This window comes from Talpa occidentalis, unplaced genomic scaffold (assembly GCF_014898055.3).
Source record: "Talpa occidentalis isolate TD23 unplaced genomic scaffold, MPIMG_talOcc4v2.1 talOcc4.2, whole genome shotgun sequence".
In the NCBI taxonomy this organism is placed as follows: domain Eukaryota; kingdom Metazoa; phylum Chordata; class Mammalia; order Eulipotyphla; family Talpidae; genus Talpa; species Talpa occidentalis.
In genome coordinates, this window is record NW_023602073.1 from 109,888,076 (window position 1) to 109,913,340 (window position 25,265).

Consider the following 25,265-nt stretch of genomic DNA (forward strand, 5'->3'; position numbering starts at 1 on the left):
GTGAGTCACAGGTCAGATTTCTATGCTCCATCAAACTAGACACTAGACCTTTCTGGAGCCTGTTCCTCAGAGAGCAAGAGACAGAATTTCTGTCTCTGCCAATTAGTAAAACTGATAACTTTTGTGGATCAAATTCTTGGTCTGACCAATCCTTCAGTCTGAGAAAGGGAGGAAGTTGGTTGGTGGTATTTTTCACGTTTACACTTTAAATTTTATTCTTATTATAAGCATCATGTTGCAGAACATACATGTTTTCCTACTTAAAATACGTTCATAAATAGAAACATTTACTGAAGAACTAATATAAAGTATGGGATTTACTTCAAGATAACATGGGGCAGGGAGAAAAGCAGAGAATAAGGTTAGGTAGAGGTGAAAAAAGACTGGCCGTGAATTGACTGGAGTGACTATTCCTGTGAGCTTTATTATATTATTCTTTCTATATGTGCATGTATATTCTTTCTATATGTGCATGTATATTAAAAATCTCTATTTTTCCTTCTAATCATGCTACTGAAAATTTTATTAATTTTATTGATCTTTTTGAAGAAACAGCTCTTACGATTTTCTCTATGCTTTATGTTTTGTATTTCACTGATGTCTGTACTTCTCTTTATTACTTATGTTCTACTTAGTTTAGATTTAATTTGTTTTTATTTTGCCAGCTTTTAAAGAAACTTATATCCTTCACTTTAAACCTTTCTAGGCTTCTTATATAAGCATTTAAATACTTTTAAGTTTTTCTTCTAACTAAACTGCATCTCATACATTTTAATATGTCCTGTTTTCCCTTGTGATTTATTCATTGTGCACACCTCATTGGAACAATATCTCATCATCTACAACCAAGTTTTTTTGAAGTGTGTTGCTCATCTTCTGAACATTTGGTGATTTCTCTATACATCTTTCAGTTACTGATCCCAAATTTAATTCATTACAGAATCTATGCTGTGTAGTTTGAATCTTTTAAATGTATTGAGACTTCTCAGACGTATTTTATGAAGTCAAGAATACCTTGATTCCAAACCAAACAAACTAACACAAAAAAAAATCTATAGACTGATATCTCCAGTGAATATAGATGCAAAGATTCTCAACAAAATCTTGATAAATCAAATCCAATGATATATTGATAGAAACATTCATCATGATCATTGGGATTTACTCCAGGTATGTAATGTTGGTTCAACATAAGCAAATCAGTCAATGTCAGTCGGCACATCAATGAAAAGATCATATGCTCATTTCAGTAGATGCTGAAAAAGCCTCTACTCAGCACCCATTTATGATTCAAAAAACTCAATAAATTTTGAACAAAAGGAACATATCTCTACATAATAAAGGTCATGTATGACATACCCACAGCTAACATCATACTCAGTGGTAAAAACCTAAAAACATTTCCCCTAAGATCAGGAAGAAGACAAGAATGTCCACTCTCATCATTACTGTTCAACACAGTATTAGAAGTCCTGGCCAGAGCAATCAGGCAAGAAAAGTTCATAAAAATAATCCAAATTGGAAAAGAACTGAAACCTACCACTATTCATAGGTGATATAATATATATAGGAAATCCACGAGCCTACCAAAAATTACTGGAAGTAATAAATTAATCTAGTGAAGTGGTAGAACACAAAGTCAATACATAAAAATTTATTGTATTTGTATATGAAAATAATGAATTAGTGGAAAGAAAAATTAAGAAAAAAATCACATATATGTTCACATCAAAAAGGATGAAATGCCTGGGAATAAATTTAGCAAAGAAGGTAAAGGACTGTTACACTGAAAAACTGTAAGACATGGTCAAAAGTAATAAAACACAGAGAAGTGGAAAGATATTTTATGTTCATGGATTAGAAGAATAGACATTGTTAAAATGGTCAATTACCTAAACTAATTGTAATCTAAAATAATCTAAAGTAACCCAGCAATATATTTCAAGAAAATAAACAGTTATAAGAGTTGCTAGAGACACCAAAGGTCCTGAATAACCAAAGCAATCCTGAAAGAAAAGAGGAGAATTGGACCTAATTATACTCCCTCACCACAAAGCCATGGTACTCAAAACAGTGTGATAATGGAACAAAAGCAGGAACACACACCAGTGGAATAGAATAGAGAGCACAGCAATAAACCCATACAAATATGGTCAGTTAATCTTTGACAGAGGAGCCATGTCCACTCATCAGAGAAAGAAGTTTCTTCAGCAAATGGTGGTGGGAAACAACAATGCAAAAATATGAAAGTAGATAGTAATTTTAACTCCATACACAAAAATTAATTCAAAATGGACTGAAGACTTGGATGGAAGACCTGAAACCATAAGACACATAAAAGAAAACATAGGTGATATACTCCTGGACATAAATTTGAGAGATGTGTTTGGGAACTCAACTCCAATAGCCAGGGAAACAAAAGCAAATATTAACAAATTGGATTACATCAAACTAAAAAAATTTTGTGCCTCAAAAAAAAAAAAAAAAAAAGCCACCACAAAAACAAAAAGTCAACATATAGCTGGGATAAGATATTTGCACATCCTCCGTCTTACCAGGGATTAAATTCCTGAATACACAAAGAACTCATACAACTTAACAACAAAACAAACAACCCAGTCAAAAAATGGGTAAAACACTTAGACAATTCTATAAAGATACTTAGATGGACTACAGGCACATAAATAAATGCTCAGCATCACTCATTATTAGGGAAATGCAAGTCTAACTATTTGTTCTAATAGTTTCTTAATAGACTCCTTAAGATTTTCTAAATTCAAAGTCATGTCATCTGCAGAGATAGTTTAGTTCTTTTCAGTCAGGATGCCTTTATTTATTATTCTTGTCTTATTTTCCTGCTTCAAACGTCCTGTGCAATGCTGAATAGAAGTAGAATATTCTAATAGCGAGCAGACAGCCCTTTCTTGTATCTGACCTTAAGGAGAAATCTCCAGTCTCTCACCATTAACTATGATGCTAGTTTTGGATTTTTCATAAATGCTCTTTATTAGCATGAGGATATTCCTTTCTATTCTTAATTGTTGAGTATTTTTATTATAGAGTATGTTGGATTTGGTTTAATGCACTTTCTGTGTCTATTTAGATGATTATGTGGCTTTGTCCATTACTCTGTTGGTATTCTGTAATTCACTAGAGGACTTTTGAATTTTAAATTAATCTTGTATTTTTCAGATACATCCCACTTGGTCATGGCATGACCAAGTATGGCAGTATGTTGCAGATACAGTTTGCTAGCACTTTGTGAGAATGTTAATGATTATTTTCTTAAGAGATATTGGCCAGTAGTTTTCTTGTGATATCTTTGTTTGGTTTTGCTATGAGGGTCTGATAGAATGAGTTGGGAAGTATTACCTCCTATTTTACTTAGGTTTTCACTTTGGTTTACAATATTATATAAGTTTCAGGAATATACCCACCACCAAAGCTCTAATACCCTTCACCACTATCAAATTGGTATTTATCTATTTCTAGATTGTCTCTTTGTTCTTGGGTGAAACTTAAGTAGTTTGTATCTTTCTAGGAATTTGTCCATTTCATTTATGTTTTCCAATTTGTTGTTATACAGTTGTTAATAGTATTCCTTATAATCCTTTTTAGTTCTACAAGGTTTTTAGTAGAGAGTGTCCTTTCTTCCACTCCTCTTTTGGTAATTTTCCTTTTTTTTCTTTCCTTGGTTCATCTCAGTAACGGCTTGTTAATTTTTTTTCACCTTTTCAAGGAACCAACTTTTGGTTTTGTTGTTAACCAATAAATATTTGAATGTGCCTCCAAATTATGCCAAATAGGATAATTTTGTGATTTTAACAGACATAATTAACAGTCTAGTTGGCTATAGTTCACAGGATATAAAGCAGAAAGTTGTTTTTTGACTAATGTACAGCTATAAATGTGTAATATCGTAGAGCCTCACTTATTCAAAAAACATATCAATGGGAATTCTTCTGCAAAAGGTACTGTTATCTACTTTTGAAAACCAACTATATTTTCCCACCATCAAGCCCTTTTACACAGATGACTACAGGGTACAAGTTCATTACCATTCTTAACCATTTAATTATCAAAATATTTATTAAATAATTTTTTATTAACTCAAGTATTAAAAATAAATTTCAAGGATTTAAAACTATTGAAATACTACCTACAAAGTAATACAGCAGCAAAAGAAGTTCATTTTGTATAGATTTCAATATTAGATTTATTAGTCAGCTGAGCATACTTTTTGTCTTTTTGTCCCTTATTGAGCTGTAATTTGACAATAGCATATCACAGTGTTTGTTTTCCAGCAGGCCAGACAGGACAGAATAGAACTGACCCACTATTTTTATCTAAACATATTGACAAAATATTCAGTCTTGTGATTGTATTCATCTAATGAAATATAAATAAGTTGTGTACACAGTATGTACATGAGTAGATAATATGTGCAAAAGAAAAACTTTAGACTTCATTAGAATTCTTATCTTCTTGTTGTTTCATCTTCAAATAGTTCACATTGTTAACTAAAGGTCAGTCTTCAACAAAAGAAAATCTGATTTTTCAGAAGACCTACATCTTTAGTTGTTATCAAGTACCTTTTTTAGCAATGAATACTCATGGGCCTCTTTTTTTTCACATGGATGTCTTCTCCTATAGAGGAATTTGAGGTTCTTATTTTCCAACTTCTTCATTTTTTAATTAATTAATTGATTGATTTAAAAAATGTTTAATCATCTTAGCCTTTCTTAAATTTTATGAAAAAGAAATATTCTTTGATCACTGAGTTATACAGTTTTATATATTATACCACTGGTTTATTTGGGGAGTGGGTGAATGCAGTCTATAAGTTTGGTAGAAATTTTATATGGAATTTGGGTCTGAACAGAGGGAGTGAAGGTCTGGAATTTGAGAGCTAATGGTGCTAGATCCCACTTTCTGCATTAGACTCAGGTTAAGATTAATGGAATTAGGTAAGTTACTCTGCAGGTAATTGAGACGGGTGGGAAATTTGGAGACTGAAATGGATCTCTGAACAGTCAATTAAGCCTTTGAATGATTGAGAAGAAGATAAATACGAGGACAAAATTCGTTCTAACAACTGATTCCGTTATGTAAAACAAACCTACAGGATTTGAAATGCAACCAAGTCTGATTTATATTAAAGCAAGTATAAACCAACTTAATCTTAGACCTGCCTCCAGCCCCAGATTGTGTTTGGTATGAGCACAAAGAGCTGTACAGCATGAATGCACAAGGAATCAGTAGAATGAGAAGGCTCGCTGCCAGAGAAGTTTGGCACAAGAAGCTTAAAAGGAAGGGGAAATTTCTCCCTGGTTGAATCAACTTTGGCTCTTTGGAATAGAGAACATGGAAAGAGAGAGACCAAGGAAAGCCAACCCTATTCTACTTGTTGATACCTTAACAAGCTGTTGATTTTAAAAAGGGGATAAAGGGGCAAAGTGTGGTTAGCATTCTGTTCCTCTGAGTCAATCCTAATGAAGTAGGAGGTTCTTGAAGACATTAATTTCCATTTAAATTCATGTGTGACCCTCTTCTAGAAACCTCCACTTGTTTTGGAATTTTTGTTGAGAATTTCAAATGATCCAGCAATAATAAGGTCGCTTTTGACAGGTTCTATTTCTTGAGTCTAAGTTTTATGTTGAATGCCTGATTTCAGCTATAGAAATTTTCTCAAAATTTGAAATGACTGATTACTTTCTTCTCTGTTTACTAATTTAATATAGAAAAATAAATCATGATTCTTATACTTCGTAGCAATCAGGCTTTTAATCCAGGGTACTGTAGGAGTCGGTGCCAAATTTCCTGGCAATGAAGCATAGCTTTTCCGGAGCTCATCTGACTTAAAGACACAGTGGTACTAAACAGAAAATAGAAACCTGCCCCTTCACTGCAGTTTCTGAGCTTAACAAAAGGTGACAAAAGCAATGAAATGGGTGGATTTTACCATGGTGTTATAGCACAAAGGAAAAAGAATCTGTGCTCTGCTGGAGCCCCACACATCCCGTCCCCCAACAAAAAGCATTTGAAAATAGTCTCTGCTTCTTCAGAAATGACTTTAATTCTCTTACTGTGGTCAACCTTTCATTATCTGCGGGCAGATTTTCCATTTTGCATCTTACCTGCCATACAATTGCCTCACCAATGGGGCAATTATCCAGAATTAAAGAAAATCACTTACATTCTTTATCCCAACTCAACTGTAGGAGCTTATGTTTCCTGTCATAGTAGATTGGTTTATAGTACGATAGGCCATGATTTTGTTGTTAGGTCATTCTTTTACAGAAAATTGCTTTAACTTTTAGTACAGCCCTCTGTGATAGAAAAGTGTTCACTGTTTATTATTATGGGCACTCATTATTTGAAAACACATAAATAAAATAATTGTGATAAAGACAGCATTTCAGGATTTTTCAAGATTGATATGTATTGGAGACATTTTTCCTGGGATTTCCCTGATTTTCTAGGTGCGTGGTTAAACAACCCCCTCTACCCTTGCCCTCTGGCCCTTCATGCCAGAAGGACTGGAAGGTTTTCTTTGACGTTTTAGTTTCCCTGATCAGTACTGACTCTTCTGTCTTCAATCTGCTATCAAAATGGGCAACTCACCCAATTTTCCCTTCTTCCAAGTGTCAGCTCTCTCCAGAATCTTTATTTTTGCTCACTTTCCAATGCCTTTAGGTTACCTGTTCTTGTATTTTGTCTAGAGTTTATAGAATGAGAGACTAAGAAAGTGATTAGATGGGCCTCCCGGTGGCTCAGCGGTTGAGCGCTGGGCTGTGAAGCTGCCTGCAGCCTCTGCAGCACCAGTTCGATCCCCAGCCACCGGGAGAGGGTCCCACATGGTGCGCAGATCTCGCCTGCCTCACTCGCTGCTCCCCTCAGCAGTGTATCGTCAGTCTGCCTGTTCTGTTTCCCACTCTGGCTCTGGTGAATTCTCTCATCCTCATACTCTTCTGACTGTACCCGGTGCTTGTATAAATAAATAAAATAAATCTTTTTTTAAAAAAGAAAGTGATTAGAAGTTATGTGTACATAGATAGTGTTTTATTGATTGGTGAGGGTGGTAAGGTTTCAGGTCAAGTTTTCCATTGAAAACCCCCATATGGGACCTCCCCGGTGGCGCAGCGGTTGAGCGCTGGGTTGCGAAGCTGCCCGCGGCCTCTGCGGCGCCGGTTCGATCCCCGGCTGCTCCCCGGCCACCAGAGGAGGGTCCCACACGGCGCGCAGACCTCTCCTGCCGCCCGCTGCTCCCCTCAGCAGTGTACTTCGGTCCTTCTGCCTGCTCTGCTCCCCGCTCTGGCTCTGGTGAATTCTCTCACCCTCCCGCGCTTCTGACTGTACCCAGTGCATGTATAAACAAAACAAACAAGCAAATAAATAAAAAAAAAAAAAAAAGAAAACCCCCATATGTCTTTATCTACAAGTCTTTTCATTATTCAGTTTCTTCCAATCTTTCTGTCTACTTCCTGGGATGTAAACTTGTTGGGCTGGCAAGGTTTTCAATGCTGAAGAGGGAGGGATGGCTGGTTTCACTATTTATATGTAGGATTTCAGAATGGTGTTTCCCTCTCTTCATCGTTCAAATGTCCCAGATGATAACCTTACCCCTTTCAGCTGGAGAGTAGGTGGTACAGGAATCCAGCTGTCCAGGTAAAAGGGAGGGAATCCAAGGAACTGCCTTTATCTAATTTTCAAACATTTGCCCTTATTTCCAGCCCAACTCTCGCCTGTACCTTCTAGTATATCTAGTGGTGTTAAACCTTTGGAAGGTTTTGGGTGAGAACTGACTGACTTCTTTTAAGCTCAGCAACCTACCTCCCACCTTCTATAAAGGTTTTGCTCATGGAAGGAAAACAATGCCACTCTTTTCTTCTTTTGGCTTCCCTAATCTTTCCAAGTGATTTTTTTAGGGAACCTCCCCCATCAACTACCACTCTCTTTGAGGAGGGCAAATCACTCTCTTCATTACTAAGAGGATGGGAGGGTGAAGACGCAGGGTAAAGGGTGAAAGGAGGATAAAGACTAGACACAAAGGTCAGTGACTGCTGATCTCCTTTCCCATCCTTCAAGACACTGTGGTGTGGGGAAGAGGAGGACTGGCACTTGGAATAGGCTTAGTTTTCCTCCTTATTTAAACATGAGGGCAAGAGTCTGGAAGCACTTATTGGTGGCTCATTTTTGGCAGTCCTCTTTCAAAACTTGGGGGTACTTAGCATTTCTAGCCACCAACTTTGCCTTAATTGCTTTAATTGCAATTCCAGGACAAGAGGGAAAAGTTGTACTCAAAAACTGCATAATGTTCCTTTGTATGGGTGTCTAAAAGTACTTAACTAAATTTCTCATCCTTGGACATTTAGGCTCTTTTTCACTTTTTTGAAGTTAGAGCAGTATCACAATGACCATCGTTGTAGTCATTAACTATTATGATTTTCATAGATGAAATTTCTATGAGTGGAATAGTTGGGTGATATACATGTTTTTAATGCTTCCTTTGTATATATCCAGTGGCCCTGAAATCTGGAACCACTTTTAAACTCATCTCAGCAGTACACAAGAGGGGCCTTTCTCCCCACACCTAGGCTTGCTCTAGATATTTTCTTTTTCCATATCTCTTCTTTTTGAATAAAAGAATGACATATCATCATTTTATTATGTATTTGTTATTACTACTTAGAAAGAACAATTTTACATATACTTGTTGCCCGGTAAGCTAATCCTTCAGTCATTTTGCCTGTTCAGGTCCTCGGACAGGTTTTGTTTTTTTTTTCCATTGGGGCTTTAAATTTTTATCTGTTGGGAGTTTTTTATACATTGATAATATTAATCATGTGCAATTCATGTTGCCACTCTTTTTCCTGGTTTGATATATCTATTTGTTAATACTTCCTGTTATACAGAAAATTTCAATTTTTATGTATTCAGCAATTGGACTCTTAGTTTTCTCTTATGAAAATGGGGTAATAACACATAATACAGGGTAAGCTGGAAATATTATAGATAAAGTAACTGCTACACAGTAGTTACTCAACTTTAGTTTTGCTATTCCCTTTGTGACACATTGAAATATTTCAGAATCATCTAAAATTTTACTAGAATTGAAAAACATACTCAAAGATGTTTAGACTATACATGAACCTAGATAATAAATAGAACATGGACTCTTTTAGTCTTTTAGTCTAATATAGGCAGAAAGATTTTAATTGCTCTTTATGCTTTTCTAGTTTTCATCCTTAAAGATATTTAAGGATTGATTGATGTATCCTCTTAAGTAGGAAATATAAAGTCTTAGTGAGAAGACTTTTGTCTGGTAAGATCTTTGTTAAGGAATTATGACTACATTCATTAATAACATTGTTATTTATTTTATGTCAATATAGATATATCTATTAAGATTAAAACACACACTAGCCTCTGCTGCTTTTAAGACCACATGAGGATGAAGTTCCTGTCCTCAGCTCAGTAGTACTTGCTCTCTACAGTCAAGTACATGGTGATTTTAGGTGGATAAGTCTGCTAAATTGTTAGGTTACACAAATTGCTCTTATGAATAGTTATTTTTAGGTCACTTAACACCAATAAAATCTTTTACTTTGCACATTGTAACTTTTGAATCATTTTTATAACAGATTCTTATAAGGAACTATTGTAATAAAAATAATTTTAAAATTTTACATATAATCTCACTGTAAGTGAAATCACACATAGTAATTTCATGGATGATGTGGAAGAGGTGGTCCGTCTAAAGTCTAGTGAACCACATTTTAAGAATATAGTATATTAGAGCACACAGTAAAAAAGGAATCACCACTGAGGAAGTTTGGGTGCAATTGTTTATTTACCAAATATGTTTTTAGAAACATAACGGTCTACTGTCTTGGTTATATTTCAGAATTCAGTTCTCCCCACCTTTATTGGGTAACATGTCTATACCTAGGGAGAGATTAAGTTTCTGAACGTCAACAGACCTCCGGGGTGGCTGGTATTCCTCTGTCCTTCCTGCAGTCTTTAGAAAGTAGCTCCCTTCTCCAACAGTTACGTTGGCACACCACCACTGCAAGGCGGGGATTATCTAGGTGAATCGCCAACAAAGATGGGAGCAAAGCTATCTAAACATACATGTGCTTGTTTGGGCATCGAGATTTACATTAGCTTGTGTGATAATTATACCTTAAAAAATGTTTTCCTGTATAATTTCTCTTCTGTAGTGTCATTTTATTATTTTAATATGGCTCTATTCAAATATCATAAGAGGCTTTATTATGTAAGTCAAATGACATTTCCTCTGCAAAGTTAACCATTGCAAATGATGTTTTTAAGATTCTTTGAGTTAAAGTGATTACTTGGAATTCTAAGCCCTTCATAATGACTCCGTGCTTTGTTGTGTTTTAAAGGCATTTTCTGTATAACAGTTGAAGAATTAGATGCTTGTGTATTAAATGCCTGCCACCTGATAATGATCTCAAGGGAAAAATTAGTTTGGTTTAGTTTAAGCTTAATCTAAAGAAAGAGGAATTTGCCATATTAGTTTTCAATAAGTCTTTATTAAGATGGATGTCCAGAATTGAGTTTAATTGCTTCCACACCTAGATAAGAGTGATTTGTGTGTCAGAATTAAGCATATTGGCAGGTCATCCTGGATAAGTTTGTATGTAGAGTGGAAGTAAACTTACATTTTCACTTGAAGTTTTTTTTTTTAATAGCATTTATTTCTTCTGCCAGTTCTTTTATTTTATTGACTGTTAATTTATCAACCACCCCCTTTAAAAAAAGTGAGAGGAAAAAGGTCATAGTATTATCACATTTATTTATGTGGGTTCCCCAAACCATATGGTGATTTCTAATTAGAATACAAAGGATTCCTTGATGAAACTAACTTCATAATAGCTGCAATGGTGGGCATCAAAAAAGGAGAGTTTTCTTGAATTTCCAACAAGGATATTTTTGAGAGAAGTGTGGTCTGTAATTGTCCTTATAGTAAAAGTCTGATAAAGTTATTGATGTGCAGATCAAGTTGGTATTTTGAAGTTAGTAATTTAATTCTGGATGTTTGATCTTCTCAGTCAGTGGCTTGACTTGATTTTTTTTAAAATGCAGCTTCAATATTTAATTTCACATGTACCCTCTCAGTAGAGATTTCAAAGGATACTTTTCTGGATGCTTGACTGCCTTGTCTATTTGCTCTTGTTTTGCATGCAAGAGAGAGCCAGAAGCCTTTCTTCTCATTGTGTACACATAGTATTAATGGATTTACTCTGCCTGTATCGTCTCATTACTGGAAACAGCCAGAAGCACAGAAGTCTTTCAGTGTATGCAAATAAGGCAGAATCATCTACCTGAGAGTTAATATTCTCTGCTTTTAAGTGTATTCTAAATCTAATGTTTGTATTTAGAGCATAACATCCTGTTCTCTTTTTTTTTATGGGCAAAAAGCTAAGCAGGCTCAGGCAGCTGTTTGATGTTGGCTTCAAGTGTTATTAATTTCATATTCTATTATTCTTTTCACTGTAGCACAAGTGAAGCTGATGTGGAGGCTGTCATGGATAAGTTGTTTGATGAGCTGGCTCAGAAACAAAATGATTGTACGTAAGTTAATTTCTCTTGAAAGAGAATACATTTAGAACACAATGCCCAATCTCCACTGACCAATTAATAAGTTCCATTGCTGTATATGGGTTGATGCCACGCTCAAGTGGCAGTCATTGTATCAGCATTTTGTCTAATTTATGTGTTGAATCATGTGCTATTATTCATCAAGCTATGCATTTCCTATCTGTAAGAGATGAATTTTATAGTAATTATCCAGACAAGATTGAGTCTTTGTTCATGTTCCCATAGTAACTAGACCAAGGATTCTAAAAGTGCAAGGCAGAGAGCTGCGGTTGAATAAAGCCTGTGGAACCGTTGCCGACTGCACATTTGAAGAGCTGTGTGAGAGAGTAAGTATCCAGACACGTCCAGACTCATTGGCCTTTTCACATGTTAAAATACTTCATATTTTCCGTCTGCCGGTTTCAGATTTTAAAATACTATTCACAGAGTCAGAACTGATTTAAAAGTCTCATTAAGAGAAATACTCATCTGTATGTGCCATGTGCTTTTTTATAGATGTTGGCACAAAATTTGCACTTAGGAGGACTCTAAAGCAAAATTAGAAATACAGAGAGAACTGTCAACTGTTTCTAGAAGCAAAACTAAAATCAATTTTAGGGATATTTTATAAAACTCAGATATAAAGAGAATTAAAAAATTGGGTTGAGGTTTTAGTATGCGAGGAAAGGAAGTTAAAATAATATACCACGATACAAGGAAGTAGGATGTAAGAGAAATTTCCATTCCTATTGCCCCTGTGTCATTGCCCTAATATCTGGCTAGCTTGGGCCATGGTCAAAGAAAGTGAATTTTTACAATAAATATATTTCATAATATCATTTTATATTATAGATGATATCAAACCGAGAAAAGATATGTATACATACATATTCGTATAGATGAGGAAGATCTTGATTACAGGCTCATTTTGGATATGAATTCTATCTTTTAAAAGCTATGGAATTCTCAGTGAATAGTCAGTGTATTTACTAACTGCAAATCTTGAGAAAAAATCCAAATTACACAAAACTTTAAGCATAATTCCTCAATTGCCATGCAGTTTTCAGTCATTCATATTTCTAGCTGGCCTCTGATTTATCTTGACTTTTAGGTAATGACAGAATTTTTCAGTAAAGGGCACGAGAAGGTCTTTCTTTATACCTCCTAGCCATTTTATGAGTACTTTTCTTACAAGCTAATAACTTAATTACTTCTAACCAATATAAATTTGTAACTTTTTAGACCAGAGAGATGAATCTAATCTACAATTATTATTACACAAATAAAATATTTCAAAACCAGTAAGGTTTAGAGTGAATTCTGATCCTCTGACAGGATGAGAATATTTGTCTCTATCAGTGAAAGTCTCCACACCCTTACTAGGTCAATTCATCCAAGTCCTAATAAACTAGTATCTCCACGCGAAGTTCTGATAAAGCTCCATTTAAGTTTTACTTACTTTGCCAGAGAAATAACCTTCAGAAAAGTCTTACATATCTAGGAGATGAAGTTCCTCCTCCATCCACAGAGGGGGGCTTTGTAAGGAAAGGGAAAAGACAGCCTTGTTATATCTCAGGATAGTAAGACAAAGGTGGCCTCTTGGAGCACATACTGTATATTTATATTTTGTATGTGTTCATTATTTCAGGAGATGTAACACCTGGAAAAGACTGCTAATCAGGGGCCAGAATCTTCATAGTCTACTGTATGGGGTTAGTGGGGAAGAGATGAACTGGATCTTTGTTTTAAAAAATGACAATAACTAATAAATAAGTAATTTTTTATCTTAACTAACAAAACTATGGATAATAGCAACTATGAACCCAATTCTTAGAATAAGCAGTGGACCAATTACATTTTAATTTTGCCATAACTTTCTTGACAGAAATCTTAGGATGGTAAAATAGTACATCCAGCACTTTATGATTTGGTTGCTCAGTTGCACAGAAAATAGTTTTTATAACAATATTTAAGAATATTATCAGTTTTTTCCCAATTCATGAATATTCCAATTTATTTTAAAGTTTTTATGTTATTATCCTTTATCCTTGTTGATTTTTTTTTCTTCTTGAAGTTGGCTTTATCTTCACACTAAGTGGTTTTTGATGGATAGGTTTTTTTTTAATTTATGTTATAGTTTTAATATCTGTATTGTATCTGAATTATAACTACAATGTTTACAATATCAGAGAATCACTGAATGACAAAATACGCTCACGTGATTGGTTAGGTGAAGTACCGCTATTAAGCTGTGAGGGAGTTTGAGGAAGGGCTATATTTTCAAGTGGTCAGTTCATTTATGACTATTTTCTTAGTATGATGATTTTACTTTTTTTTCCAATCTTATAAATGTGACAATTTAGGTATTGAATACTTTCCATGAAGAGGATTCTTGAAATTATTTAGCTTCAGATATAGCCTAAAACTCTTAGTTAGCTACAGCAAACTTATGAGGTAGGCTCAATAGTTGCCTAAAACCATTCACTAAAGAAAAAACAAAATTCCCCACCCAAGGTGGAGAAGCAGACATCAGGTGTGGATCACCTTTTCTAGTTTTCTGAGACCCTTGAAGCTTGAGATTGACCCAACTATCATTTCTGACACCATCTTGAAAAAGACTTTTGCAAAGGAGTGGAAGGGTTGACAGTCTATAATGATTGTTTTTGAGCTGTGGTCCCTTCCAAGGAAAAATTATATACCATATATATGGTAGAAACTTGGCTGTAGCCCTTTGACTTATGTCATAGTGTAAAGCTAAAATGGCTGGGGCATTTCCCTCTTTTCTTCCCTCCCTAGTCACCTCTCCCCGCCCATGCTCTAAGCACATTTTGTCAGGTCTGAAATCATACAGGTTAACATCTAGCCTCTTGCTGTCTCTGGAATTTTCTTTCTTTGCAAATCTCTAATTTAATAACTTCATACACAGAGAAGCAGTCTCAACTGGGAGAGCTTATAACACCTGCATAGAAATAATTACCAACATTACCATGTGGTAGGCATCATTATAGTCACTTTATATGTATTAACTCATTTAATCTTTACAGTGGTGGGCACCATTAGTATCCCTGTTATAGGTGGATAAATTGAGAAACTGAGGCAACCAATAGTTAAAGTTACTTTTCCAAGATCATAAAACTAGTAAGTGGCAGCACCAGGGCTTAAACTCCTTAGTGGTGTGGGAATATTCTGTGCTTTTATATCACTACTCTATATCTGATAATGTCCTAGACAAGTTACATCAAATTGTACCCATTACATCAAATCCTTAATATAATTCTAGTTTGTCTTGAAATACACTCAGATACTTTGTAAATCTCTACATCTGAGCTCAGTTTTGAGCCTTGTATGGAGCATGATGTTAGCTGGGGAACAGATAGTCTCCAGTCTGAGGGCCTCCTCCATGTGGAAAAACTCACTTCTGAATTGTCCAGTTCATGTGCCTTGGCATGCCCACTCCCAGGGGCACATGTACTGACCCTTCCACCTACTGAAGGGTGTATGGGACCTCTCCCTCCAGGCTAGGGACCTCCAGCCTCAGGCAGCCTATTCCTTCTCTACTAAATAAAAATATCATTTTCTCTGCTTGCCATGATGTGAAAAATGTTGGGAAGGCCTGTTCGAGAGCACTGTAGGAGGGTAAAAGAGAATATATTTGGTGGTCTTTGTTTCTTGTCACTAACTGCCTATCAGAGCTGTGGTAAGGGAAAGTAAAACAAAGTCTTCTTTGTGGACATGGCATGAACTTTTCAGGTTTCTTATCTTACCTTGACACAGTCACTTGACTTAATGGAAGGGTAGTGAAGTCAGAAATATGTTTACATAAGTCAGTGTTTCTTAATGTGCAGGTCTCAGACTGTAGGGATCCCCAAGACCCTGTCAGAAGTCTTTCATGTCAAAATTCTTTGTACTAATACCAGGACACTATTTCCTTTTTCACTGTGGTGACATTTGCAGTAATGGCACAAAAGTAATATGGGTAAAATGCTGGGACCTTTAGCATGGATCAAAGCAGCAGCACCAAACCATAGCACATTCTTTACATTTCATGTGCAAATAAAAATGTAAAACCCCAGTTCCACGTAAGAATATCCCTCAAGAAGCAATAAACATGATTAACTTTGTTAAATCTCAACCCTTGGTAACACAGCTTTTATTATTCTTTGTGATGGCTGAAGTACACATAAAGCATTATGCTAGGTGTCAAATATGATGGTTTTCTGGAGGAAAGCACTTGTATATTTGTTTGAGCTGCTTGCTGAGCCAGACATTTTTTCATGTAACACTATTTTTTCTTGAAAAAATGAGTGACAGACTCATGTAACTATGGTTATTCAGGCAGGACAGACATTTTCTTATAATGTTTGACATTTTCTTGAAAATGAATGAGTACAACTGTCACTTCTAGGAAAACAACTAACAGTACTTGTTGCTAGTGACAAAATTTGAGCAAACAAATAAAAATTAGAGCTTTGGAAATTTGTTCCTGTTATCATGGCCTTGACAGTTTCATAATTCTTAAACATTTTTTTCTGATAGAATAGCTGGTAATATTCACAAATACAGTGTTTTGATATTGTATACTTAAATGTGTCAACACTTGAAAGACCTACTGTAACTCATTGAACCAGTATTTTTCAATAGCCAATGTATTTTGCAAAACCACAAATGGCAAAAGAGCCATTTGAAAAGCACAAGAAAAATTAATGTATTTTAAATTATCAGAATTTTAAAAATGTTCAGAGTACAAAGTGTAACCAAATACAAAAAATAAATACTGTTTTAGATTCTACATTGCCACCCACATTTTAAAAACTACTTCTAGTTAAGTTTAAAAAATTTTTAAATAGACTGTATTTTTCACATGAGTTTGATGTTTTCAGGAAAATTGAGAAAATAGTTCAGAGAATTTCCATGTGCTTCCAAATCCAGTTTCCTCTATTGTTAACATATTGATAGATTGAACTAATATTGATATATTATTATTAACCAAAGTCCATATTTTGTTCAGATTTTTCTTTGTTTTTATCCAATGTCCTTTTTCTGTTCTAGGGTCCCATCCAAGATGTCATCCAAGATTATCTCTAGTTGTTAAATCTCCGTAGGCCCCTCCTGGCTATAACAGTTTCTTACTCTCCTTTTTTATTTCCTTTTTATCACCTTGACAGTATTGAGGAGTACTGTCTGGCATTTTATAGAATGCCCATCAATTGGGATTTGTCTGATTTTTTTCTCATGATTACATGAAATTATAGCATTGGGAAGACCACAGAGGTCAAGTACCATTATCATCCTGTCATAGCAAAGGTACATACTATCAACATGACTTACCACTGTTGATATTGACCTTGATCACACTTGTCTAAAGTAGTGTTTGTCAGCTTTCTCCAAGATAAACTGTAACCCTTTTTCATGTGCTTTTTTATTCTTTCTAAAAAAATTTTTTTTGCATAGAAGAACTGGGCCAAAGGTGCAAACCGTGACAGAATTCACCAGAGAGTGGGGAGCTGAATAGGTGGGCCCATTGAAATACACTGCTGAGGGGAGCCATGGGCAACATAGGAGAGGTCTGCTGTGCTATATGTGGGCTAGTTCTTTAGCTGGGATCTAACTTTGGCCTTAGCGGTAACAGCTAAGTGCTGAGACTTACACCCTAGGCCACCAGGGAGACCCTTCATGTGCTTCTTGGAAGGAAGTTGTGGTTGAATTTTCTTGAAGCATCAAAGGAGACTATCTGCAGTTATCAGATGAGACTATTAGAATACTTTCCCCCTTTCCACAACATATATCTATGTGAAACCAGAAATTCTTAGGCTCTACTTCAACCCAAATAACATATCACAATAGATTGAATGTAGAGGCAGATGTGAGACTTCTATTGTCTTCTATTAAGTCAGACATTAAATAGATTTGCATAAATAAATAAATAAATAAACACGCCATACTTCTTAACTAAATTATTTTCATTATACATAATTTTTTTCAAAATGTTGTCTATGTTAATTTGATGGGTTGAATCGTTCGCCATTGTTATTTTAAAGAAATTTATAAATGTGTTAAACTTTTATATTTTAATTATTTCTAAATAGTAAATATTGGAAGTGATAACCTACACAAGTGAAAGGTCTTTGGACTTCTCAGTTATTTTTAAGAGTGTAAAGGAGTCCAAAAACCAAAATGTTAGGGAACCACTTGCTTTAGGGTTAAAATTCTATGGACCAATACTGAAAGAATCCTATTCAAAAAAAGCAAGCCAAAACTGAATTCTAAAGCCTTAATGAGTAAACTGACTATACCTAAATTTTCCTTATTGAGAAATATAATTTTTACACCTGCAGAAAATTGTTTCCTCAACTGATAACTGTGCTTACAAGTAACTATTTGCAAGAGTAGTTTGTTATTTGTGTCTTAAAAATAATGACAGGTGGCCAGGTGTGTTTGTAAAAAGTCTAAGCAGAAAATATATCAGTTGATGCATATGCATGGGGGTACACATTGTTCCCTAGCTTTCTTCTTTGGTCTTAGTACATTCAAGGAACGGAGGCCATCAGATATGCGTTTTGGCCTTCATTTATCTATTAATCTTGATTATATCAGTTTATGTATCATTAGACTTACAGCTATACTGAGCGTTATCTCTTGGGCAAATGTTGAGACATTTCTCTTTTCCTTCTGTTTTATGCTTTTTGTCATCTGGTCTGTTGCAAATGAAGCCACTGTCTGGGAGCTCCTTCTGGTTTGTGTCCTGTGTTTGGCACACTCTTGGTAAATACTAAAGGATGGATGGCTTTTATCTATACTGTTTGGCCAAGAGTCAAAGCTGCTCGCGTTTGGATGCCAACAGTGGTGATTAGCATCAGGGAATAAGGGCATTAATCACCAGAGCTGAGGCAGCCCAGGAATCTCCTTGACTCTTTCCCTGCCCAGCAACAAAATCATTCTTGTAGCTCTGCTGAGGTATGGTGTTCACTTCCCAACTATACTGACCTTTGGCAATACATGTCCAAATAAAGCAAGAGGCCAGTCTAACTAAAGCATAGGGGACAGTCAGGGCAGAAGTGAGATGGCAAAGAAGTAGAAAATGGATCTGATTCTAGTAGGAAATAAAGTGAATCCAATGTCAAAAAATGAGCTCCAAATCTTTTTTTCTGTCTTTTCCTGTCCATATCTCTAGTAAACCCTTAAGCTAAAGAATCATAGTACTGATGTCTAAAGGCACCTTGAAAGTCATCTAACCATTCAACCAATCCTGACTCCTTCCTACAGTGTCCTGGTCCTCCACTTACCTTGCAATGCCAATATGAGGGTACAGTTAAATGCGTGAGGAGGAATGTGGAATATATGCAGTAAGATGTAAAATTTCAGCACACATACCTGGACATGGCCTGTTTCATATGAACCCTCGGAACTATAATTTTGAAATAAAATCTTCACAATTAGTCTATACTGTAGTTTAATTTTAAATGTAAAATTTAAACAGGTAACTCATAACCTGAATTTATTTAATTATTCTGAAATTTTGTAAGTAAAGATTGGAGGATTGACTGAAAGATCAGTTTTTGTAATTGTTAATGATGATTTGTATCTTCTCAGGAAATAACCATATATTGAGTTAATAGTAGTAGTTATAAGTTTTGTGTTTTATTATTTTAAGGAAAAAAATGAAAAAAGACATTTGGAGAAATGCCCTTAAAGAGGGGTTGAAGGGGGCCTCCCTGGTGGCACAAGGGGTTAAGACACAACCCATGAAGCTGTCCACAGCCTCTGCAGTGTGGGTTCGCTCCCCTGACTACCTGGGAGCCACATGGCGCAGCAGCCCTCTCCTGTCTCACCTGCTGCTTCCCGCAGCAGTGTATTTTGGTCAATCTGCCTGTTCTGTTCCCTGCTCTATCTCTGGTGAATCCCCTCACCCCCCACTCCTCTGGCCTGTACCCCAGCTCTTGTATGCATAAATAAATAAATATTTAAAGAAATAAAGAGGAGCTGGATTAGAAATTTAATAACTGTAGCCACTTAGGATAGTTGTGGTCATTTCCATGATGAAAAGGAAGGGGGCTGTGAAGAAGAATCAGAAGAAAGGAAGAAAACCTTGGGGGAAGAGAGCACCCTCTGGCCTTCTTCACAAGGGCAGTTTTCTGTTACAGTGCGCATTGTAAGCCCAGACAGTCTTGCTCAGCTTCTGTTTCCCAGGTAGGGCAAGGGCAGCTCCTTGGCCGATGCTGTGTGTCAGATGTTGTATACAGATTTTTAAATTCCACAAATGATGGACTTCTCAGACTCAGCTGCCTGAAGCTTCTCTGAGGGAGAAAACTTGCTTTTATTTTCTATGAATATATTGAGGTTGTGCTGCTCACTGAAATGGTTGGAAAACGTGTTTGGCCCCTGTAATTTAGAGAACATGCCTAGGAATTCCCAGAGGGTCTCAGGCAAGAGTGAGTGTGCTAATAACGGGATAACTTCAATATGTTCTCTGTTGGGGTAGGGGAGGAAGATGAGAAGGGACAAAAACAAAGAAGGGAGGGGCCTAAGGGCCTGTGGTTGTGGACTATGGGCTCTTTGGTGGTAGGTGCACTAGCAACAATGCCTGAAGGGCCAGGGGAACCTACATGTCTATAATAAATAGAAACAAGGATATAAACAAGGATATGATTAAGAAATGTGAATTACAATGTTAAAAATTGAAGTGGTCATTAACTTTTAAAATTGGAATTTGGGGCCTCCCTGGTGGCGCAGTGGGTTGAGCACAGTACTGTGAAGCTGTCCACAGCCTCTGGGCGCCAGTTTGATTCCCAGCCGGCCAGGGAGATTCCCATATAGCGAGGCAGACCTCTCCTGTCTCACCCACTGCTCCCCTCAGCAGTGTATTTCGGTTGTCTGCCTGTTCTGCTCCCTGCTCTGTCTCTGGTGAATTCTCTCACCCTCCCGTGCCTCTGGCCTGTACCTCAGTGCTTGTATAAATAAATAAATCTTTAAAAAATAATTGGAATTTGTTTTTAAATTTTTAAAAGATTTTTATTTATTTATGCATAAAAGAACTGGGTGTAAGCCAGAAATGTAGGCTGTGTGAGAGGATTCACCAGAGACAGAGTGGGTGGCAGAACAGGCAAATCTACTGAAGTACACTGCTGAGGGGAGCAGCGGGAGAGACAGGAGAGGTCTGCTGGGCCGTGTGGGTTAGCTCCCTGGCCAGGGATCAGACTTGTGCTTCAGAGGCTGGCAATAGCTTGATAGTAGTGAGACTTAACTGCTTATGCCACCACACACAAACAGGCCCTGTTATTAATTTGAAAGTAAATAATCTCATTTGGTTTTTAATAATAAATATATCACAACCCTAAATAATTATTGGGAACAGTTCTCATATTAGAAGACCCGTGTGACAAAATGATTGGTAAAGTGTTCAGAAAAATCTAAATCAAGCCATTAATATGACTATAAAATACTTCAAATTACTTGTTTAATATGGCAGAGGACTTTGGGTGCCTTGGTGGTAGTGGGTATGGTTTGGTAACAAACAACTGAGCAGGTGTGATCCTATACCTCTCAATCATACACGGTGTTATAAACCGATGTTACTTCAATAAAATGAGTGGAGAGGAGAGACAATGAAAGAGAGGGAGAAAAAAAGAAAAAAAGAATCCTGGAAGCTTTACTACTGATGGAAATTGCACTTGCAATCTCCATCCGGGAGATTGCGTTTGAAGTTTAAGACTGGCTGAGTTAATTACCTGCTACAATAACAACAGCAACAAAATTAATATATTTTGGTGGAATATAAAAGAATCCCTAGTACCCATAACACATCATTCACAATACCCAGAATACAGTCCCAAATTGCTTGTTATGTATAGACACAGAAAATCTGACCCATTTTAAAAGAGAAAAGATAATCAACAGAAATTGACCCTGCGATAATCCTAATAGTGGAATTAGAGGTAAGAATTTTCAAGTAGATTTTACTTCTCTCCTCAAGGATATAAAGGGAAATATATGATAATGAATTAACAATAGTAAATCTCAGTAGAGAAACTATAAAAAAGAACCAATGAAAATTTTAGAACTGAAATTCAGAAATTCTAGACCTATAATATTTAAACTTAACTGTATATATATATATATACATAATGCCAGATTGCAGATACAGGAGAGTCAGTGACCTTGAGAGTTCAATGTGAATTACGCAATCTGAAAAACAGAGAAGATTGTGGAAAAAAATGAACAAATCCTCTTGACATAGGAAACTATATCAAAAGGTTTAACTCATTTGTCACTGGAGTCCCAGAAGAAAGGGGAGAATGAGTGGGGCAGAAAAATTATTTTGAAGAAATAATGACCAAAGTTTTTCTAAATTTAGATAGAAATTTATGTTACAGATTCCAGAAACTCAACAAATTCCTAGAAGATACAAAGAAAATCACTCATATGCACAAGATATTCAAATTGCTGTAAACCAAAGATAAAAAATATTTCACAGCAGCCAGGAAACAGTCAGTATAAGGACTGACTTCTCATCCGAAGCAATGGAGACCTGGAAATAGTGTCACACATTTGAAGTGCTGGAAGGAAAAACCTCATGATCTAGAATTCTCTGTCCAGAGAATTTAAGAGTCATAGATGGGGGCCTCCCTGGTGGTGCAGCGGTTGAGCGCTGGGCTGCGAAGCTGCCTGCAGCCTCCGCAGCGTCAGTTCGATCCCCGGCCGGCCGCCAGGTGAGGGTCCCACATGGCGCACAGACCTCTCCTGCCGCCCGCTGCTCCCCTCAGCAGTGTACTTCGGTCCCCCTGCCTGCTCTGCTCTCCGCTCTGGCTCTGGTGAATTCTCTCACTCTCCCGCGCTTCTGACTGTACCCAGTGCGTGTATAAATAAAAAAAAAAAATTAAAAAAAAAAAAAGAGTCATAGATGGAACTTTGATCATATGTAGAAGAGTGGTGCACACTCAGGCAGGATAGATGGGTATAAGTCAGAGTAAAGGGACTTGCATATCACATAGTAGAGTTTGGTTTGAATTAGAACCTTCCTCAGCAGAAAACTAGGCATTTTTTAACAGATCTATATTGGCAATCTAGGAAAGATGTATGCAATTGGTACTGCTGCCCCCACATGTAGACCCTCTGTGTGCATTAGATAAAGCTGCCCCTCAAGATGGGCATGAAGTTAGGGAGGGAAAAATCATGCCTTTAGCCGGAAAAAAGAATGCCCCTTCCTCTAGATTGATGTTCTCACTCTTCTGGGTATGTGGCTTGGCAAATAGAGTATGGGTTGGATTTCAGTTCCTAGTCGCCTTCTCCAACCAAGGATATAAACCAGATACATGTGATAGATTGCAGAGGACAAGCTGAATGTGAGAGAAGTCTATTTGATTGGATATGCAAAGGTCTCAAGGCCAAGTTCAAGCCTCTGAGGGCTCTGCCATTTTCAGTATGAATGACCAAAGGAATTCAGAACCTTTAATAGAAATACCAGAGGCAGGAGAAAAGAGGGGCTTACAAACAATTGGATATCTAGAAGTGAAGATATAGATCCGGAAGTCATTTATAGCAGTGTGTTAGTTTGGAGTCTAAAGGACTCAATGAAATCACCTGATCTGACATAGTATAAAGAAGAAAGGAGGCCATGACTGGGGTTAGAAAGTTTATCATGGGAGTCACGAACCCAGAGCCACAGACCCAGTCCAGTTGAATCAAAGGCACAACAGAAATGATTCCCATCATTTTATTAAAGGAGTTTTAAGATGAAAATAATTTACTATATTTCTAGTATCTTGTGATTTGGATGTTACTTTGTAGAACAAGCTACTGATCTTAATAACCTACTCTTACTGCTTTTTTAGTCTTAACATGGGAAAACTCTAGAAACTGTAATTTATTATGTGTATTTACATGGAGATATACAAATTACCTTGTAGAACTTCTGAGCATGTCAACTTCTTTCCTGAACATTCTGCATTTCCCTGTCATGTCTTAATACAAACCCAAGTTATTAAATATTTACATTATTCTGGACTGCTGCAGCCTTTGCAACACATTTCCTAATTTCCCCTTTCACTGATTTAAGTCGATGGTGCTTTGCTTAAAAATCAAATTCCATTCACACCAAATCCTATCCCATGTTAATGAAATAGATTTCTGCTTCCCTACATTGAGCAAATTCTCTCTGTTGAAAACCCACCATCTCTCAGAATACATTTAATACTATGCAACTGATGGATGCTTAGTACACATTTGTTATTTTACAAAATTTAAAAAGGCACTGCTGTTTATTATCTGAAATTCTTACTGACATTTTATTTCCCTGATTCTCTTTTGCTTTCTATTTAACTAAAAACTAACAATAAGCTTATTGTGGAGTCACAGAACCAGAGCCATGGACCCAGTCCAGTTGAATCAAATACATTTAGCATGTATTTGTTTATACACATAGGTATGTTCACACAAATAGAATGAAATATATATTTTTTAAATCAGGGAAAATATACAATAGTTAAATTGAAAGACAGAACAGGTTAATTAATATACATAAAGCCATGTCATAAACTTCCATAAAGTTCTGAAAATTAAAGGATTAAATCAATTCACAGCATCCTCTCAGCCAAAGGGGAAAAGATACTCCATTAATTAGAAAGTAGAAGCAAATCAGTTGCTCAGAAGTAATGAAGATTTCTGAAAGATGCTAGTGGGCAGTTTCCTCAGCACTATCCCTGGTACCAGTACAAGTTTGTATTGTAAAGATTCTTATATACAAGCTGGGGGCAATGACAAAATACAGTTTGATGAAACTAGTGCTTTAGAGATTAAAAAAGTTCTTTACAAGTACTTATGTAGCTTGATCCAGAGACTGATTAAAGACTGGGTAAACTTATATTCAAGCCTTACATGAATGTTGTTATCTTTTAATAAAATGGTGACAACAAATAAGTGAAGGTTGCCTTTTTGGCAAGAAGATGAAGTGAAGAATTCTGTTGGTCTTACTCAGTTTGAAGAGTTTGGCTCTTTGCTTATCTAGCATCACCGAGAGACATTCAACCTTGCTCTGGTTCATTTTTTAATATCTTTAGAACATGAATTTGTATTTTTTTCACCGAGTATTTCCATAATTTGAAAAGCAGAAGAATGGATGGAAGAATAACAACTCTTTGATAGCCACTTCTTTTCCAGTTCTAATTAGGTTTTTCAAATATCCAAGTCTAAGGGATACAGTGTCTTCCCAATAAATTGTCACAAGGAAATGTAACACATGCAAAAAAAATCTCTATATGTGTAAGAATTAGCATGTTCAGGGTCTCCACTGGTGGCGCAGAGGTTGAGCCCTGGGCTGAGAAGCTGCCCGCAGCCTCTGCAGCGCTGGTTTGATCCCCGGTCACCAGCGAGGGCCCCACATGGCTCGCAGACCTTTCCTGCTGCCCGCTGCTCCCCTCAGCAGTGTATTTCGTCAGTCTGCCTGTTCTGCTCCCTGCTCTGGCCCTGGTGAATTCTCTCACCCTCCTGCTTCTGACTACCCAGTGCTTGTATAAATAAATAAATATATCTTAAAAAAAAAAAAAAGAATTAGCATGTTCAGAAGTTATTCTCTATTTTTTCTTCAGTTTTTAAATTCATTCATTTATTTTCTTATACTGTTCATTTTTTTACATTACTTGAATTCTCCTGTCAGGCATAGTCTC

General features: G+C 36.3%; 1 protein-coding gene across 3 annotated transcripts in view; it reads left to right on the forward strand.

The window, feature by feature from the left end:
* Positions 1 to 25,265, forward strand: part of AFG1L (AFG1 like ATPase) — a 135,665-nt gene that overhangs the window by 88,862 nt on the left and 21,538 nt on the right. For all 3 annotated transcript variants that reach the window (XR_005126910.1, XR_008553311.1, XM_037520180.2), the window contains exons 9-10: positions 11,527 to 11,597; positions 11,854 to 11,954. Coding sequence is in view for 1 of the 3 variants with exons in the window: in XM_037520180.2 (XP_037376077.1) it covers positions 11,527 to 11,597; positions 11,854 to 11,954 (172 nt within the window). In the remaining 2 variants the exon portion in view is untranslated. The remainder of the gene's footprint in view (positions 1 to 11,526; positions 11,598 to 11,853; positions 11,955 to 25,265) is intronic.